Genomic DNA, 22,579 nt, shown 5'->3' on the forward strand with positions numbered 1-22,579 from the left:
CATAGTCGAGATGGATCTAAAATTGAAAATCCTGACTATGAAAGTTAATGATATAAATAATAAAATTGAAAGTATCACAGCACAAGCTAAGAAATATGATGCAATTTTAATACAAGAAACGCACGGAATGCCGATACACGTCATGAAAAAACTAAAGGGGGAGTTAGACACCTTAGTGTTTACTAGCAACCACCCAACAGAGAGAAAGGCTGGGGTGGCGACAATTATCAGGCAGACCGCCAAGGGAATAAACCTTGAAAATATGGAAATACTGAATGACTTACAAGGACGCTTAGTCCACTTAAAACTAAACAACTGGAACATATTTAATATATACATACCACCTGGAATTACAAGAAGACGACATTTATACAAAACCTGAACCGATATACTCCAAAATTTGCCATGCATCCCTGCATTTTAGGCGGGGATTTTAATTGGGTAATTACCGAATTATACAAAAGTGAAGGACTAAATAAAAACAACAGGACAATTTTAAAATGGATTAGAACCTTCATAAAAACAAATAACATTGCAGACATTTATAGATTTCTTAATAAAAGTAAGAGAGACTATACGTATAAATATGATAACAATAAGGAAAGTAGGATTGATATATTCTATATCTCTGAAAGTGAGACCAGTGCATTAATAAATTGTGAAATTTTAAAAGAAAAGATCTCAGACCGTAACTCGGTACTTTTAGAGACAAAAATGACAAAAACATTGAAATGAGGACAAGGCGTGTGGAAGATGAACAGCGCTCTCGTGCTCGATGATGATGAGTACGTGAGCACTGTTCGCACACACCTCAACAGGATGAAAGAACATACTAAGGATATAATGACAGACTGGGAACAAATTAAAAAAGAAATAAAACGGATAAACAAATATTATAGCAAGACAAAAAAGATCCAAAAAACAGTGGATAAAAGAAAAGCATTCAGAAATTTTGACCCTAAAAAGACCTCTAACAGTCAGCGTAAACAATAATAAAAAAATCGGAGGAGATGGATAAAGAAAGCACACAAGGGATTAAACTAAGGGCGGGGAAATATGAAAACCTATACAAAAAAGGGAGGGAATATATAGAAGAATAGAAATTAAAAGGAGAGACAGCAAAAAAATTGATTATATACTAAGTATTGATAAAATTTATAAAACTCAAACTGACATATTAGAGCTTATAAGACAGTACTTTGCTGAAATATATAAATCTCAAGATATAGATGAAAGATAATAAGCAATTATATAGGGAAACCAGTGTATAAGCAAATATGACTAGATGACAATAAGTTTTGTGAAAATTGTATTACTAATAAAGAAATATTAGAGGCATTTAATTAGGACTCTTGCTAAAAGGAGTATTGGGAACCATGCTGGGAGGACTCGTGGGAGCATGATAAAAGGGACCTCTGAAGTCCAAACATCTCAAACGTGACCCTTGAAATCGAATGGAAGGACGAAAACTGGCTTTAGTGCCTTACAAACGATGGATGGAATACCATCGTTGACAAGAACCAAGGACACCGCGTTTACTTTCCAATCCAAATTTGACCAAGATGTCCCAGTTACAACAGGAATTGCAGTCATTGATGGATCGCCTCGAACGGCAACAACGGGAATCTTGCGTCCCCTGTCAGTCACCACTCCAACAACTCTGGAATTATGAAGAATAGCAGCCAATGTTACTTAACCTTACCCATTGACAGTTCCATGGTGGTGTTTCCCAACAATACTTTATGTTGTCACACGGCCAAATTACCTCAAGCTATCCATTTAGATCACGAAGGCCATTGGGAAGTGGCTTTGGTGGAAATCATTCACCCTACATAAATCAAAAACATCACTTAAAAGCAAAACACTTTTCAGGTCGAAATCCTGAATGCCCAATTGCAAGAAGAAATAAACAAAATCGGGTTTTCAGGTGAACAAGACCAGCAAGCAATCCATCCTTCAGTATCTACACGTTAAAAATTCCTTTAGGTTATTATTTTAGTGGTGAACATTTGGTCCGACTTAGACTTTGACAAAGCCCTAAACAGAGCCAAAAGAAGTCTAAGATTAAGTATAATAAAGTGGCTCGTCGCCTCATGATCAAATTTCAGGATACCGATACATTATACCTCATGTTTAATTGTAGTTTGTTTGAAATTTGGATGGACATCCACAGATGGTAGCACAGAATTGTGGTCCCAAGATCAACAGCACTATGGATTTTTACAGGGCTTTGGGAAACCCAGTAGAACTGAACGAAGGACTCAATTTGATCTTTGTGTACACCGATGTGGTGGAGTATAATGTGGAGGGACACACCTCCGTACCGTTACTGCGTGTCATTCCTGTCAAAGTGGATTCTGCCACGGGCACTGACGAGGAAGGCGGAAACACTTATCACGTTCACCGCGAATGTGTACATCCTCACTGTTTTCCCATCAGTAAGTCGTATTTCGACACTGTGAATATTACTATAAAAGGAAATATGGGACAAAATATTCCATTCTCCAAAGGAAAAGTCACGGTGAAACTCCATTTTCGAAAACGTTTCTCCAACGAATTGTAAGTCATGTTTCCAGTGTATGAGGCGTCGCTCGACAGCGAGGATACGGTTTAGGAGATACGTTAAAGTCGGCCTTTCGTTCGGTGGTTCCGGTTTTGAAATCGATGGTGACACGAGAATTGCATGCCTTCAAAGACGTCGCAATGATGCAAGGCAAATAATTTCTCCAAAATGTCATCAATGACTTAACAAAAACCAAAAGAAATATTTTTCAGAGCAGGTACAAATGTTTTGCTCTAAAAGGGCAAAGACATTTTGGGCGGACAAGAAACACCTATAAATCCCCTGGATGCTGCCAAATCAGGCATTCCTGCTTCTCTAAGGCCACAGAAAGGACAAGGCAGAAAGAGACGACGAAGAAAACAACCTTCGGAAACCTTCACACTCCTAAAGCTAGAAAAACAAAGAAAAGAAGAACTGCTCGAGACATTGACGTTTCTGATTATTAAATCATAGAAACAGAAATGATGCAGTGGGAGTTTTGCGCCTGTTCCAAGTCGGAACTGGATCCGTTTGCCATGTCACCTACTATGATGACAATGCAAGAATCCCAATGGGTCGAACTTCATCCCGTTTCCTCTTTGATGGATTCAGCTCCCATTGAGTTTGAAATCAAAGGACAACCCGAAGATTACACCGATCTGAATAGCAGTTACTTGTATCTGAAAGTCAAAGTGATCAAAACGGACGACACTGCTCCAGGAGCCGATGATAGAGTAGCTCCCGTCAACAATTTCATGCATTCCTTGTTCAGTGAAGTGTACTTGAATAACAAACTGGTCAGCAGCATGGATACTTATCCTTAACCAGCGTACCTGGATAATCTCTTGACGTACGGGAAAGAGAGCAAAAACACCCATATGGATGATTCGTGGTATGGAAAGCTGATACAGCAGGTGAGAACACGTTTAAAGACACAGCCTTGACAGCAGATGACGATCCTCACAATGTAGGCTTTAACGACCGTAGAAAGAAAATCATGCAAGGACGAAGTTTAGAACTGATGGATCGTTTAGATTTGTACATGTGGTTGCAAGAGAAGTATTTGCTGAACGGTGTGGATATCCGCATGAGACTGAATCGTAGCAGTACCGCATTCCATTTGATGGTCCATGCTAACGAATACAAAACCATCATCCAAGAAGCCAGGCTCTACGTGCGTATTATGGAAGCGTTACCTAAAGCGGGAAACGACATCAGTCACACTTTTAGCAGAACGAACGCCAAGTATCCGATATGACGCGTGGAAGTGAAAACTTGTTATAGTTAATTTGAAATCTGTTAAACAAGTATATAAAAAAATTTTATTAAAATTTATTTGTAGACCTTTTAATTTTCATAATTCTATTTTTAGCATAAAAGCCAGCCGTATAAAATATTGTTAGTTTGGGGGGGGGGGGGTACAATTTTATTAGGGGGGTCACTGAAAGTTTGACAGTTGTTGACAAGGGAGGGGGAGGGGGGTAAAAAATTGCCTAAAACTTTTTGACATAATTGATGGACGTCCCCTAACTTGGTAAACTATATTGGATGCTAACCTCAAATATAGTATAGGTTACTGATACTGTAAATGAGAACAGTTTACCAAGAATGAAAACTGATTAATTCGATATAAAAAGCTCAGAATAAATAATAGTTGACAGTGTGAGGACACTTGTAACTTTTTAAATAATGTCCATTGTAGCGTGTGGTTTTTGCTGCCAGTGTATATTAAAGAATGAGAATTATAGTGCTGCAATAAAATAGTACCAGTGGTAAGAATAATCAAATTTGTATACAAAGATTCTAACTGCCACTATCTCATTATTGCAAAAGCAGTGTCTTCACGAGCAACTATATCTCTTAGCTGTCTCACGGAACCTTGAACCGCTGAAAAAGTTGCAAAATATGCAGGACTATATAAAACAATTAATGTTGACCCAAGCATGAACAATAACCGCATAACACATTGACCTGAACCTTAGAAATTAAATGATAAAGTAAATAAAAGATATGTACTAAGGAGAGCTAACAGCCATATACAAGACATAATAACTGAAAAAATTTAAAATATGCCAAGACATGATGGGAACAAGTTAACATTACATTTTCAACCACGGAACAGAGTGGTACCGAAAGAGATATAAAAAGTTCAGAACTGCAGAAATAAGTTGGTGAGAGTTGTTATGTATATCTATATATTTTATTTCCTGGTACATGCTTTTATCTAATTTTTAGAACTTTTATTCAATGCTGTAAATTGTACAGAATATCTTTTTTTAGATTTTGCCTTCGTGAACTGAGTTTGTTAAGAGCACTGTATTGCATAGGATTTATAAATATAGATGCTTACGAAAATTATTATTGATAATAATAATCTTATTAATACGATGTTATTGCCTCTTTGGCTTAATTTCTCATTGGCTGATGAGGTTTCAACGTTTCTGGAAGAATTCAGTAACTTCCCCTTGCTTGGTCTAGGTCACAGGAATATGCATGTTTGAGGCAAAATGAATAGTGTGATCTGTCTCGTGGGGTATAATGACAAATATAGTTGCAATAAAAGGTGCATATAAAGAGAGAACTGACAATTATTTTCATTCCGATTTTCGAATCAATCTCATTTCTTGTGTTCATGTTGTAAGTCTGCAGACATATATTATGTTGTACTTAAATATTATTCGAGAGCAAAATCATTTGTTTAGACTGTTCAGCGGAAATAGAAAGTGTTCATTCTTTGGACTATAATATTATTCTGGAACTGTTATAAAATATTCGAAGGAAATCTGGATAACGCCATTTTGACAACGTCACGATTCTTGGCGGACCAGAAAAATTTCCGGTTATGAAATGTATTCAGAACTTTTCATTCATCGATGACGGTCATATTAGGATAATTTTGGATTCACCTCATAATACTGTAAGTTCCTCTCAAAGTTTGCATTTATAACTTGATAATTAAGTTCTTTGTTATTTTGGATACTCAAGACTTGTTCACACAGAGATTCAGAACCGTATCCACATCTATTCAAAAACTGCAAACAGTGAGGGAAAGAGGAGATGATTTTTACCTAGCGTTAAACAGCATATGAAACGTTACACAGCATATGAAACGTTAAACAGCATATGAAACGTTAGAAGCATATGCAACCTTCTGAGCAAAGGACGAATGGAGAAATAGATTATTTATTTAGTGACACGGAATAAATTAAAGATCTCTTAAAATTTATAATACTATTCAGTCTGAAATAGAACAGTTAGAGACAGATCTGAATAAATAAATCAAACCGAACGATCAAGAGATTGAAAAGGTAATTAAAACCTTTTGCACACCAATTATTGGTCTAAAGAACAAAATCACAGCTAATACTACTATATTGTCAAAGTTACGTGCAAAGAATAATTTTCGACTCTAACCTAAAATGAGATATAAGGAGTTAAAAACAGAATGAACGCGAAGAAACCCACGATTAGATCTGTGAGAATAAAACACAATATATACCTTACAGATTTAGAAGATAATATTTGCAAAGACAAAATATGTTGCATTGACCTAATTTTACAACAATTTGCATCCTGATGTTTAAGAACAAAAACCAGAAACGAAATACTTTTTTGATCGAGTAGTTATAAATATATATGTGTGGTGAAGAGCAGCATTGATGAACTAGATAAAAGGATGAAACGAATTATACTAGATGTCAGTGAGTTGGAATAGATGAACTAGATAAAAGGATGAAACGAATTATACTAGATGTCAGTGAGTTGGAATAGAAGTTGAACAATATATACAACTGCATTTCATAAAAAGTGATTCGCTTTAAGTAGCTAATACTGAAATATAAAAAAACATGGATATCTTCAAAACAGAACTGAACACAAAAATACAAAGAACGAAATAAACAGTGTACAAGAAATAAACATTCTAACTGAAAGAAAATAATAAATGCATAACCCTTAAGTACACTATATGAAATTAACGTTGATCGTGGCAAAATACACTTGTCAGCTGTATCAAAATGTGTTATGAAATAATACAGCAACTACAACAGTTATTATGATAGGAGGAACAATAACTAACTGCTTAGGCAAGTTATCAAGTTATTTGTCTGCATTGGAGCTGACGACGAACGAATCAGACACGGCTGATTACTCATCGAATATCATAGAAAGCTACAGAATTCAATGAAAGCAGATTCAAGACACTTGACTTCTGAATGAAACGATGAGATAGCATGGTTTAGAGACTCAGTACTTAAACAACACGAATATTGTGTATTTCTGTGATGATATTAAACTAGAAAACCAAACAGCCAAAAATGAATAAGTTCTATCAATCTTCCAGTGACCGGGTAAAATATAAGAACATATTAATTACGCTAGTAATGGGTGATAGCGTACATGCTACTTATATGATTTTGCAGGCTTTTTACCGTCATAAATAACAAAATATGTTGACATATAGTAAATAGAAAACTCATGACCAGCAGGAAAGAAAATAATGCACAAAGTTAAATGCCTCGATCCAACACATAATGTATCGCACAAACACCTTGCAGCATTTAAACCTGAACATTATTTTTCAACTTTGTATTCCAAGCTCAGCCTACATTATGATTGTCTGGTACTGTTTTCATTTTCTTTGGTATGAAGGTGAAAGGTGGTGAAAACAAGGTAGTAGTAAACATATTAGGTAAGATGCCCGTGAAAGAGTTTACTATATCATATAAAAGTGATCATCTATTCAAGCTAAATGTACACAACATTTTAATGTCATACCACGGTTAATAATTACATGTATCAGTTAGAACTGTAAGTATTGAATAAAGGATTACGAGGGAAATATTGATAATGTTACGGTCAAGATTTGGTAATGCAAAAAATACATGTACTGAAGCTGATCAGTTTACTGTGTATGGGGAATGGAAGTAAGGACACTATTTCATTGTCAACATGACAATCGCTCAAGCATCTGAAGTGACTGAAAGGGTAAACAAGAGTATGTTCCACAAATCATTTTGTACCAAAACATTACTTTTTAATCAATTGGTCAATCAGCAAATGAAAAATATAGAAATTGACTTGTTTCCTTCTACGATTACATCACTTGAGACTGAAACGACGACATAGGAACCAGAGCATATTTAACCAATAGCACTCTTGATTCTTATTGTTATTGTTCTAGGATTTAACGCCATTTTTCAGCACAAGATAGGCTATAAATGGCGGCCAGTATAACTGGTGGAGGAAGAACCCTGGAAAACCCAGGGAAGAACCACCGACCCACGAGAAGCTACCGACAGGCTTTCCCACGTATCAACGTTAGTCGAGCCTTGGACTCGAACCCACGCAGACAGAGGTGAGATGGCAGTGATCCGTAACGGAGAGCGCTTTAGACCACTCAGCCACTCGGAGCCCCTCTTGATTCTTATAGAATGAGCTTGAATAATATTTTGATACTGTGCACAAAGAGCGCATAAAGCAAGCCTGAAACTCTTTTGAAGGCTTCAATATAAAAATATTGAAGACTATAGAAGGTCTTCCAAAAATTGTTATTTTCCAGGACTTTCATTTGATGCAACAGATTACAGAAACCATTAAAGTTTGTTTTGATAAACATTAAAACAAGAAAACAGAATCTGAAAACGTAATATGCTCACAATTTGTAAATTTAAATTTTCTATGGAAGCGTTCTCAAGAGTTTCAGGTTTACTTTCTTCAGAGAAAGAGACTCATAGAATGGTTATTAGAAAAGCGACGAACTGTGGCAAAACATTGGTCGCACTCAGTCTGGTTCAGACTGAATACAAGACTTTCTCAACAAAAAAATTGAAGTCATCTGTCCGACATATCTGTGCTGCAAGACTTATAATGGAAAGTGGATAATTCAAAGCTGAAAATGTGCCCGAGATAGATCAATGGACAAATTAGACATCTGGCTAGAGCTGTTAGTTGATACGTAACACAAAACGAATACTCTCTTTGTAACGGGAAACAAAGGGTAACTAACCTAATTAGGATAGCTTTTAGTGGGAACATTTTGTAGCAATCTGAATATTGCAGAATTACAACTCTGTAATAGCATACTTAAGAAAAATTACAAGTCCTTCATCCACTTCTGCAGCAAGGATAAAATGCAATGGAAATAGTGTCTGGAGATTTAATACCAGATGAAAGAAGTTGCAGATATCTTGAAACAGGACAAAAAAAAACCCAACTTTTAATAAAGTTAGACTTTCCTTTTCAATTAAAGATCGTGAAGAGTCCGTATGGTAAGTGTTCGTGTTGTACTCTAGGAAACATTTGCCATCGTAAGAACTCTATACTATTTCGTTTTTTTAAAATTATTTTACGATCTGAGAAAATTCATTTCTTGGTACATTTACTTAAGTTCAAAAAGACAACACATGTACATTTGGATGTCTACATTCTTTTTAATAATACATTTTGTGTGACTTTGTATATTGTTTTTTCTTCGCGATTAGCCCTGACTAAATAAATGGTACACCTTAACCAAATAAATAACTGATTGGAACACCGTGTAACTCATCTTTGAAGTTCCAGGAACATTTTATTCCTCTGTAGAAAACCAAACATGTTATCTGTGGGATAGTCTCTAGTGTCATAAATATTATGTCGTCCTTATTGTCAACAATAAAGTTTTCGTTCTCAAAAACGATATATAGTGAATCTCTGTCAGTCTTGAATCACCTTATTATATCATCGTTTTTCGCTTGCTGTAGTAAAATGTGTAAATCAATCATTGGGATATTCTTTATGATGGGAATCCACATTTATCAGTTTGGTTGATACATCTTTCTGGCATTTGACAAAATCCTTTTCTTCAACAATTATTTTATTTGTTTTCCTTTTCCTAACTTTTCCATTGTTTGCAAACCATCAAATTATTCCTCAGTTTGAAACAGCCCTTGTGTAAACATCTGTTTGCTTCAGATTTTAAACTATCATTCAATTCAATGCAGGATTTAAACCAAGATTTTTGTTCAATCAAAACATAGAAAAACTGGCGATTTTAAAATGTATCTGATGTAAATACTAAATCATCTGTAATGCATTACGTACTCCCTTTTGCTTTTTAATTTCCATGGCAATTTCGGTACTGCTGGTTTTGTACCTTTACAATCGTTAGTATTATCTCTATTGCAAAGATGGTAAACCATTTGCCTATGTTATACATTTTCTTTTACTACCTTAATTTCTTGTTTTGTCCCTATTTGAAGTTCTTTTACAGACAGGTATGTTCTTAAGGCCCAACCAAATGCCTTAATGGAGTCAAGTAACATTACGATTACCTTGAACTTTTGGTATCTGTCACCTGTTAACTTACTACTTTTGTCAGAACAGTACCCCTGATTTAATTAGGCATACCCCTGCAGTATGATGATAAACCGACATCTTATTAGACTGTTCATCATCAGTAATTGTTTTAGTCTGTCAAAAGTGATATCTTTAAAATGGCATCATGCCCTAGTCCTGATGAACTGGAACAATTGTCTCTTTTGTTAAGTAATTTTTCATATATACATTTCTACATTCCTAAAATATGTCTCGCAGCATTATTGTATCATTCTTTTGACGTAGTAGTCATCAAGTCATAAAATGTGTTTAGACTGATATGCAACATCATGTAAGTATTGGCAATCTTCACCAGATATATTGAAATCACTCATACACTAATAAAAAAATTGTCTTCACGTGCTAAATCGTTCTATGCTAAGGCAAGAATCATTTTACATGGAATTTGGTTGCGTTCCACTTAAATGTTTCATTGTTTCAACCAATGTGTCATCATTTAACTTTGTAGCCAGTTGTTATAAACAGTTCCATCAATCAAAATATATATACGAAATTTAATTGCCTTTTTCACTGGAAATGCCTTTATGATCATATTGACTATGAAATTCTTGCTGAACGGAATATATCTCTAGTAGCCATAATTTTTACCTCTTCATCTGTATCATTCTTTACGAGCGTTTTTTGATGTGCACATGACTATTATAACACGGCAAATTGTGATAAAAAGATGAATTTTGAGTATTTGAAATTTAAATTGTAATTATTATGAGTATGACCCCTATACTGTACTTTTAAGTGGTAATGATCGCGGACTTTCCTTATATATATATAAAGAGAGAGAGATTGAGTTGTATGGTCGGTGGTAATGTTAATGAAGCAGAATAATGACTTGGATCAATTGTAAATATATTAAAATATTTTAATTACCTCTTGTTGGTTTGTTATTTCGCTTAGTTTCTATTCCACATTAATTTCCATACGCCGGTACGTGAATGGCTAAGCGTTCATGTGAATGCCGTAGCTACCCAAGTGTTTGTAGTGCTCTACTTCCATTAAAACTGTCTTTCATGTTTAAATAATAAATGTGTGTATTGTATTGACTTAATCAATGTGAGAAAAAAAATAGAAACTAAAAACAAAACAAAACAATCAACTTATCTATATGCAAAGGTGATTGTAAATAACCACAAAAGGCACAGAACTACATTTTGTAGCTGACACAATCTGAGATGTGAGGATGTGACTCACTAAGCAAATACACAGCTGCCTGTAGTAAATCTAAACTCCGTTCAAAGGGCAAATATATGTATTTGTATGTGATATAAATAAAATATTTGCGTAGTATTACGCTATATCAATGATATACAACTCGTTGTATAATATTTCATGTGTGTGTGTGTGTGTTGGAGGTGCTCTGTATTACATTATACCAGCTTACTGCGGTATAGTTTATGGTGGTAGGTACCACGGTACGCCTTCACTGTACCGGTACTTCTGTAGTTTCGTCAGTAAGGAATGGACCGAAATTCCCTGTTACAAATACCACAGTTATTATAGGAATTAGGAACCAAGAATTTGATGTTTTGGGCCAGGGCTCTGCGACTTGTTTATTTTAATTTCCGTCTTTCAATTCCACTACAAATATTACTCTGATTTATATATTAAAAAAATGATGTCATACTATATTCATTATATTATAGGAAAATTGAATTATCTTGAGATAAAATAAAATATCTCAACTCAACAGAAAATCTCAGCCCCGAAAGTTAAATGGTCAGTACCTTATAGTAGATGACATTCCTAAGTATAATTGCTGTACAAGTTGTAATCTAAAAACTGTAACAAAAGAGGGATGATTCAGCTTACACTATAGCTGACACTTTGTGAATGTGGGTAAGTGAGAAAGCTTGCCAGAAGCTTCTCGTGGGTCGGTGGTTCTTTCCGTGGTTTTCCCGGGTTCTTCCTCCGCCATCAATACTGGCCGCCATGTATAGCCTATCATGTGCTGAAAAATGGCGTTAAACCCTACAACAACAACAACAATATAAACACTTTGAGAAAGACTTTGTGCTGACATTAGTGAGCTTGCTAATACAATAGTAAGTTTTGACACTGAAGCCTACAGTTTCCTGCCTGCACTATTGATAGAATAGGCATGGACACTTTAAGTTGTGTGCCAAGAATTGCTGAAGATATTTATCAGAGACGACCAGTAAACGTAAAACAAACTTACTCAACAAACGAGAAAATATTTAGTGGAACTGAGAAATTACGTACATTCAAACAGAAGCCAAATGCTTTTCTGAAAATATCTGGATTTTTGCAGTCTTGCAAAGAAATACATGCAGGTCACACATTAACATGCTTTAGTAACTAAACAAATTATATTTTTCCAGAAGTTGCGGTTTGCCACAAATATTCGTCACAACATTTCGTTTGGCCATCACATTGGCGTACGTGATACGTGTAGAAAATGTGATCGAAAGATCATAAATATAGAAATTATATTTGTAATATTTTACAAACTATGTGTGGCAAATACAATTGTTTTGTGAAGAAGAAAAAAGTTTTGAATGATGTTGTCTTGAAAAATGACAATAAAAGTTTCGATACAGCGAAAAAGCACTGTGTTACGTACCACTAGAAGAAAAAAAAATATCGTGATAAACAGTTATACCAGTAAAACCGTTCGCCTTTATTAACCACACTGTAAACACAAGTAGAGAGATCACACTTTCTACAGAACAAGGCATCTCTATCGAAACAAAAATTCGCTCACGACCTCGAAATGCCACACAAAACAGCGCTAAATTTATCGTAGACAGCAGACCATGCTAAACTGACTCTTCATCCTAACATCTATAACATACCGTTACTATTTAAAACTGTTCAGATAATCTCAATAATCAATTTTAAAATGGCATATTTCGTTCTTAGAGATAACTCGAAAGGCAAACTATTACGCCAAAGCATACTAATCAAGTGACATTAATCGACTCTTTAAAACAACATGACGTTATTTATAATTCACATAGCAGAAACTAATGTTCATGAAAGTTAATACTTTATATGAGAAACTCTAAATAATTTACACAAAAAGCGACATATGTCTTCTTATAAGAATCTCATAACAAATTGGGAGGCCCCGAGTGGCCGAGTGGTCTAAAGCGCTGTCCGTTACGGATCACTGCCATCTCACCTCTGTCTGCGTGGGTTCGAGTCTAGGTTTCGGCCAATGTGGGTATGTGAGAAAGCTTGCCAGTAGCCTCTCGTGGGTCGGTGGTTCTTCCCGGGGAAAGAAACCGTCCATGAGGTCAGCATATACGTAGCTACTCTCGCTCTCTCTTTCTCTCTCGCTCTCTATCGCTCTCTCTCTCTCTCTCTCTCTCTCGTTCTTTCTCTCTCTCTGTCTCGCTCTTGCTCTCACTTTCTCTCTCTCTCTCTCTCGATAGCTCTCGATAGCTAAGCAAATAAATTCAATAACCAAATGGGAACAAACGTGTTTATTTGATCTACTACATAACATGTTTCATTTCTCTCTCTCTCTCTCTCTCTCTCTCTCTCTCTCTCTCTCTCTCCAAATAGCAACAAACGTGTTTATTTGATCCACTAGATAACATTTTTCATCACATAGTGATAGGGTCACCTTGTGTTTCGTGATTTTACATAGATCTTATCATAGGAAGTTATTATATATATATATATATATATATATATATATATATATATATATATATATATATATATATATATATATATATATATACCTTTTCTATTTCTATTTTCATTTAAAAAGGATATATTTATGTATTGCAGACTTAAGTTCGTTTTAATCACATATTTTAATACCTCTACGAACTTTATTTTCCTCTACATCTGTTCTGAAAGAATATAGTTTACTCCTTAATTTACAGAATCCCAGTATTGGCTTTTAATTTAAATCATCTTTGAAAAGGTCTTGTATTATTTTCTAATTTTACCTGTGGGATGCCAAATAGGTTATCTTTATTGAAGTCACTTGTATAAAATGAAGGAATATTTTTCTTCATAGCATTACAAACGCTCTAAAATGTTTATACATAAATCAATATAGGACCAGTGTAAGTTATTACAGGTTTCATTTTATTACCGTAAATGCCTTTAGCTTATTGTAATAGATGTCATACATGAATCATTTATTGACCTTCAATAATGAAATCCAACACAATTGGCGTTTTCAATGGCATTTTTTAAATACTTTTTTATTTTAAATTTGTTTGCTTATTTAAAAAAACGTGAAACGTGTGTGGATGTTGGTGGTTTGGTGAATATGACCACTTACATAAAAAATAAAAGCAAATATTTATGAGACCATTATTCAAAGACTGAATAAAGTTTTTAAATTGTAAAACTACCATCTCCACAAATGTGACTTAACACCATTAAAAAATGTAAATAATAAACCATATAGGTGATTGTTTTGCTAATTTAAATTATTTTGGATGTATAGTCATTAATTCCTTCCAGCACTCCAGCATTCAACTATGCAACCAAACAAAATTTGGATATTTTTTGACCAAACATTGCGTGTAATATTTGAAACAACCTTTCAATAACATAATCCATATCTTTACTGCTTATTATGTTGACTCTTCAAGTTCTCTTTTAGAAACGTGTCATTTATCTTTACACAGGTCAGTTTGTCTGACTTCTTAATTAATCATGGATTGTTTATGTTATTAATTGCAATTGATCAAATACAATTTTATCCTCTAAAAACTATTGGCTCGCATTATTTTATAGCTGACTTTATGCGAATATAATATCCTGATGGAACGTTCTTTAATTGTTTAGTATTTTCTTTGCAATTATTTAATGAACCAATTATTCTCTCATAATCACAACATAATACATATCTAATCGTTTATTTTTTTTTCTCATAATGTGTAGTTGTTACTACATTCCTTTTCAAGTAACATATATATTATATTGGCAACTTTTTGGTGGAAACTTTTATGAGTAATTTTCTCAGTATGGTTATTTATTTGTGAAGGTATTAATCTAGACAAATCTGTATCCCACAGTTATGATGATTTTGGCCATCGATTAAAATCGATGGTTCAATGTTCTAAGGCGGCGTAACCAAGAAGACTAGAAAAAGACAGCCATGCACAAATAAAATTATACTCTTGTTCTCATGAACTCCAACAGATCTAATCAATGTTTTTTCATTTGTTCTTGCTCCCATCAACTGTTTCATACAGCATCAACTAAGGTAATAAATTCATGCTCAAAATTATCATCTCTCATCTTAATTCGCCATTAATTAAACCTAAATGTCAGAACTATTCTAGGTTACCTTTTGTTGGTCTGTCTGCATACTATTGACCTGTTCCATCTTCTGTTGCTTCAGCTTGTGCCAGAAACTTATGATAAGTGTTGTTTTACTTTGTAATTCTTTTAAAATATCTATATATTTCAAGTTTCGTTCCTTACAAGATATTCCCATAGTTTAGCTTTTATTGTTTAATTAAATCTACTGGTGCATTTTTCTCTTAAAATAAAAAAATACTCAGCATCTTTCTCTTTAAATAATTTTGTTATACATCTTTCTCTTGCTTCATCAAATTGTAATTTATCTTTCTCTAACAATTTATTAATGTCTCTCGTACTTCCTATCCTCTCGTTCTTTTTAATATGTTCAGTCAACTCGTGTATTTATAATAGATATATAACTAATAAATTAAATTTATTGTCATTACTTTCTTCTTTTTTTATATGTTTTCATTTCATCAACATCTGCTTGCCGTTGATCATTAGTGTGTAGAATGAACTTTTCTGAATGGAAAAATAGATTGACCTATTTAAGTTATGTCTCCTTATCAGTTAGCCATTTATTTGATTCAGAACATTTCATCATATTTTATAATTGTTTATCTGACTCCATAATTGTTTTGGTTTTGGTGCATGTGACTGGACATTTTGGAATATAATACAGAAATCTTTAATAACTCTCAAACACGTGAACTTTCATTTTAGTTATCTTTAAATGTTATACAAATAAAAGAGTATTGCATTGAAATCTAAAATATCTTATGAACCTATACGTATATTCTTTTGACTTCTCTGATATGGCAACTATCGTAATATTAGAGACAAATATTTTCTTCTACTATATACTCCTTTTATCTCCGTTAACTTTGCATTGTCAGAATCGTGCATTATTCTATGATACTGAACAACCTTATATTTCACGCACGTTCACGACACGTGTGCCTATAATAGTATTGTGTATTAGGAATTGTAAACAAACCAGGTTCCCTCATGTAGTAGACTTTAGGCTTCAATTTATTAGATTTGTTTGTGGATGAACTAAAACAGCTGTTTCGTCTGTTTGAAAATAGAGATAATAAAGTGAACAATGTGGACGAGTTTACTAAGTCACAAATTGAAACTTTCAAATAGACAAATGACTGAACATGATATTCGCAATGTCCAAAACAAACGTGAGAGACCCAGAATTAAAAATATCATTTTGATCATTTAAACAGTTATTTAGGAGAAATGTTGGTAATTTTTCGTAAGTGTAATGATTCAGACTATGACACGTGCTCTGGGGTATATACAAATAGCATAGAAAAGCATACTAAGGGTAAGGGCTATCGCATATCTATCAGATATGTACCATTTTATACGTGAAAGTACTAAATTGGTGGGGGAAAAATGCAACTGAAGGTTTTGGTAGAAAATTAAGGGCCTCGGAGCCAATAGACCAAGACGACGAAAATAATTCTTATTTCCTCTGGCTGAATGGATTGTAACACACAAGCTGCTCTGCACTTTTCCGGGTTAACTCTTTTGATATAATGTTTCTCATTTCGGTTAGAGATAGACGCCATGCAGGTCATAACATAGCTGGGTGAACATGCTCGTGACCAGGCATAAACATATCTACTTTAGCTGGTAATAAAAATGGCAAAATTATACTTACATTTTTGCATCTTAAATTTCATCAGAATGTACTTTCATAGTTCTGCAAATCCGAATTACATGAGCTATGTCATGGATTATTAAGCTTGATTACACATTTCGAAATTTTACTGTAAGTTCGATTACGTTCCAAGTGCAATGACATTTTCCTTACTGCACTCAAAATGAAATGAACGTAATATTCCATAGCGTCTTTTTGATAATTAGAATTCAAAGAGTTCATATATTTTCCACATTATGACTCCAGGCATTCAGTGACAGAAAAGAAAAACACATGCAGCTGGATGAAGAACGTTCCTCAATGTTCAAATCACAGACACATGTATTTTGTGCGGAAATGACGCAGCTAATAAATCCAGGTCCAGCGGAATTGAGTAGCAACGACCATAAAATCCATTCATTCCAGACCAACTGGAAAAGCTGTTGCAATGCGCGTTCATTCACAATAAGACTCTAAATTTCAATTTTACGTATACCAAACGCGAAAATTCTTTTCGAAAGTGATGGCTATCGCGTGAAGTATCCACCCGAAAAACTCGTTCATATTTTTACATGCAAATGCAATAATCCATAAATACAAAGTCTTTGTTGGACTGAACGGATGGTCTAGCTTAATAACCCATTTCAGGACGTGAGTAGTGAACAAGCTGTTGAAAATGGTATAAATATTTCAGTAAGGGAAATACTTTAAAGTGACAATTGCGTGTGTCACAGAATAAGGCAAGAAATAACTTGGTTTCGCATTAGAACGATTTGATCATTTCCGTCGTACATGGGTACAAGGTTACCTAGGGTGGATAATTGTTTTTCTAGGTAAGCGACTGAACTAGCATGAATCTCATCATAGATCGCTTGCGGTGAGAGACACTAAAAGCAAGGTATGCACAGGTATTTTACCCTTACTGATACTCACTCTCTTGTAGATTTAAGGCAAATTTGTTTTCTAACTGACACACTGGTCTTTTGGATCTTGACAAGGAGTGAACGTTTTCCACTTTTGTTCTACAGCCATAGGGGTAAGAGTTATGACCAGTTTGATTTTATTGTAGCTGTCTATACGTATGTATGTGCGCATGGTACTGGATTAATGAAGGGTGGGTGTGGCCAATACAAGTGTGGGCAAACCCAATTCAGGAGAACTGTGTGTTATCTGTACGTATGTGTGTGCAGGTATATTAGGCTGTCTGTCTGGCTGTCTGTGTGTCTCTATGGGCAGGGAAGATGACATAACCATCAAGGCCATACAAAGACGAAAACCGCTGATCTGCAAACTTGTGCGCATGACGGATCTATGAATGGTGTGTGCGGTCGATACAAGTGTGGGCCAACCCAGACTTTCAGGAGAACTGTGTTGTATATCAGTGGACACATTTGCAAGATTTTACAAATATTTATGAATCATACGGCTGTACAAATGACCGAATCATATGTTTGTTGCAACTGATTGTTGTTTCAGCTGAGTACAGTTGAGTTATTTTCATTACATGAGATAATTTGAATCGTACTTTCATCACGTGAGATTATGTGAATCTCAGTTTCATTACATGAAATTTTTTAAATCTTTTTTTTACATTATATGAGATTATTTGAATCTTATTTTCATTCCATGAGGTTACTTGAGATTATTTGAATCTTTCATTACGTGAAATTATATGAATCTTACCGTCATACATTTGAATACATGAATCATTTCTTGTTTTCCTATTTGTGAATGTCTGGACAGAGTAACTGAATGAGACGTGCGTTTAGAGCGTGAAAGAATCACGTTTTTTGTAGAGTATATATTTGTATCAATTCATTTCATAAATTTCCATCTTTCATCACATTGTGTTGTGTTGTCATTTGACCCAAGCATCCATTCAGGTCTATCCTGTTACAGCATATTTGAAAAATCGGGAAGATTTACGATCCAGTTTTAATAAAAGTCGCACGGAAATGAACAATCTGGACAAAAAGTAAAAATGTCAGAATAGAGAAACAAGTATAAAGTATGAAAATGATTTTGAATTTGACACAAATATTTTAAGTCATCCATTCATATGATTTATCCTTAGGTCTGAAAGACATTTTAACGTTTACTAAATATCTTTGTAGTGATTCTTCTTTAAAAAAAGGATTTACACAAATTTAAATAGATTATATAGTTTTAGAAGTCAGAAAAAGGATTAGCAAGTAATGATAAAGTCTTTTTTCTATTTTTTTAAACAACATTTCTCTGCTTTAAGGGAATTTATATTTTTAAAAAAACCAAGATAAAATACTTGACGTTCGAGTATAAACAACTTCTAAGAAATCTGAATTACTTATATCACCTTTATCGACAGATAATAATTACTTCATGTGTTTTAACCTTTATATAAAATTTTAGCACTAAGACAATTTAAATAATTATTTAAATCGCAAAATTAATGAGTGAATGTTCTGAGAGTCTATGATTTAATTATAATATCTTCGAAATTTTAAAGAACTTTTGTGTCTATAAATACCCTGGATCTATGCTGTTTTTATATTTAGATTAATCGAATAATGTATGACTTTTAAGAGATTCCTGGGCTCGTCATTCTCAATATAACCGAATAATCACTATATCTCAATGTTTGAAAGAACTTGGTCGATTTGCTCTTTAACTTTTATCCTGATATTTGAACATCATGATCGAGGGATTTTCTTTGCATTTTGTTTGTTTTTTGATTTTTTTTATTCATGGTCATAGAGTTTGTATGAATTTTTCTTTTTAAATTTGAAAATGGTGATCTGTATTTATTAAATATGAAAAACGTGGCTATGAGTTGGGTTTTTAAGAATATACAAAATGGTATCATGATATTTTGGAGATGGGGAAATTTGTGAAAAATGGTGAGGGTGACAATGCGGTCCAGGTTTTTCATGAAATGAAAAATGATGGATGGTCAGATCTTGGTGGTGAGTTTTTCAAATAATGTAAACAGCAGTAATGATACCCCCTAAATAAATGCTTTCTGAATGAAAAAAATTAAAGGGGACGGGATCTTGCGTACACCATTTATATCTACTTTTTTATTAGATAAAGGTGATGGAGGGCATTAAATATTTCTTTTAGTAAAATGACACTTTCTTTGCTATACTCTCTCTCTCAACCTAAAGAAGGTTTACTACAAATACACTCTCAATACACCACTCGGTACATGCAGGGCTAATAGTGTGCCCGACAATATTAGACTGTCTTTCTCCATTTCCGACAAGAGCAAATGGTGTACATGCTGCTTAACACTCGACGAGAACAGTGTAATCGATAACACTATTTATCAGGATCATGTCTCCTTTCTACTAACTGCGCATGCAAATTATGAACAAGCAAAGGGGGGTGGGGGGTATGTCCGGATCGTGCAAACATCAGGTCTAAAATAAAATGTATGGGCGTTAAGTCAAGAAAAGAGCTAATAATTCATTTCGTAATCTACGCCATGTACTCTTTCCTGTGTAGATTAGTCAGTCCGTATAGTTTCATGTGTGCGGAATTGCAAGGGACTATTGACAAATCCTACATAGCTATTACTACCAATAAAGAGATATGTTTACCTCGCTGGATAGACTCAAGATAACCTCCGTGATAACCATAGTTGATATCATATTGGCATTATTTGTATTTGGAACCAACTAGACATCGTACGAAGTTTAAATAAAAACCCATGATGGTATGACTATCCGTTCGGATGGATAGTACCAGTAAGATTTTCATATTCATATATGCAAAACTCTCTGCAAGCCTTTGTCACAAAGTCACCAGAAACGCTGGCCCTTGATAGGAAAATAGGGAACAGGTAATCCATGTGATAACAAAGCGAATTTATCAATGGGCGTAAAATCATTACAGTAAATGACAATGAATTATACTATATTATAGTAAATCTTATGTATATGAACTACCCCTTTATCTCATTAAAAGTTGGAACTTTATCTCTTTCTCTTATACACTTGCCTAATAATATTTTTTAATAATATTTTTTCTGTACAACATTAATGGAGAAATGAACGTCCCCAATAATTCAGTTTCAGAAAACTAAGGGCCCGTGGTTAATATCGGTTGGCCAATTCATTTTCGGAAAAGAGGTGGGGGTGCTCGCGGGGACGATATCGAAGTCTTACCCTTAAAAAGGTTGAAAACATATATTGCTATGATTTGTACAGAAAAATCCGTATTACCCCCATCATTTTGGTATTGCAAATATCTTATGATAATCAAAACGTATCCTGATATGCAGAAGTTTTCATAGATGGAATGCACAAACCCACTTGATTGCTAATTAGAAATGTGAGGCATGCACATTAAATGTTAATCACAAATATATATATATATATATATATATATATATATATATATATATATATATATATATATATATATATATATATATATATATATATATATATATGTATGTATATAACCAAATTTATATATATATATATGTATGTATATAACCAAATTTATATGGATAGATTGGATAAATATACTGTTACACTTTTTTATATATAGAACAACAAGTATGCTTAAAAGTCCACCTACCTGTACATCTCTTTTGGATGGCCCTGGTTGCATACCGAGGTCTGATCGTTGTGTTGTTAAAGTGCTTCGAGCTCTTTTTAGCGACTCATTCAGTCTGGATTCCATTCTGCAAGCAATATGCAAGTCAGGAGTTATGTTTTACCATATTCAATATTTTTGTTGGTACCAAAGTGATCTTATTTAATGTAGAAAACTGAAATGGTGACATGTGTCTAAAATATGCCAGACCTAGACTTAGTACATGTAATACGTTATACAGTAATACGTTACATATATATATATATATATATATATATATATATATATATATATATATATATATATATATATATATATATATATATATATATATATATATATATATATATATATATAATTTTAAGTGTGCACCGGAAAATTCCAATGGTTTTGATAAATTTATGCAATGATAAATTTGTATCAACAATTGCTCTATGTAACTCTGCCACCCATGCTCGGATCCCAACAAGAAGCCATACAGCCATATAACATAGCAAGCGGAAAAGTCAGGGGTCGCTTAGCTAAGGTGATTGATATATGAATGTACAGCAAACAAATGAAATGTTCATGTAGTGCGGAATCCACCTCAGAACATTAGTGACTGAAGTCACTGTTGAGTGGTATGGAACTCCCAAATAAATAATAGTACAATTAGCTGGTAGAAAAGACAAACGAAAATGAATACCTTAGGTAGCAACAATGTAGGAGGGAAAACACGGTTCTTCTCACATACGTATTTCGAACTTGGCTAGTTCTTCCTCTTTCGATTTCAACGTTGATGAAACACAAGTTATCCCCTACCATGAAACTGAAACAGGAAATACCTCTTGGTGATCTTGCCTATTGTTATCCAAATGCATTATAGGATGATGAAAGTCTATAATTGAGAAGGAGTGCATATTGTAGAAAACACCCATTTTATGAAATGGTCGCTGAAGAAAGTGTGAATAAGCTCAAATATACAATCACCACGCGGAAAGTCATCGGCCTTTTCCGTCGAATAATAGAAAAAAGTCGGCAGTAAATAGTGGCCATTTTGAATCTGTCCTTAAGCCCGTTGTTGTTACATCATAATAACCTCATTGACGTTACGACTATTCAGTGGCGCCTCGTCACTAACAGCAGTAGTTTACGGCAAAGGAAACTAATAATTTATACTTATTTTATTCAAAAGTTTCAGGACCTGCATACAA

At 34.0% G+C, this 22,579-nt stretch overlaps 1 protein-coding gene across 1 annotated transcript in view; it reads right to left on the reverse strand.

Moving 5' to 3' along the window:
* Positions 1-22,036, reverse strand: part of LOC149779165 (three-prime repair exonuclease 1-like) — a 28,678-nt gene extending 6,642 nt beyond the window's left edge. Inside the window, exons 1-2 of the mRNA XM_089939724.1 lie at positions 21,972-22,036; positions 21,369-21,474 (exon numbers count right to left, since the gene is read on the reverse strand). Coding sequence (XP_089795850.1) covers positions 21,369-21,473 — 105 coding nt within the window. The 5' untranslated portion in view covers position 21,474; positions 21,972-22,036. The remainder of the gene's footprint in view (positions 1-21,368; positions 21,475-21,971) is intronic.
* Positions 22,037-22,579: the final 543 nt, after the last annotated feature.

Source organism: Sinohyriopsis cumingii, chromosome 17 (genome assembly GCF_028554795.1).
Source record: "Sinohyriopsis cumingii isolate HCF-2022 chromosome 17, ASM2855479v2, whole genome shotgun sequence".
Taxonomy (NCBI): Eukaryota; Metazoa; Mollusca; class Bivalvia; order Unionida; family Unionidae; genus Sinohyriopsis; species Sinohyriopsis cumingii.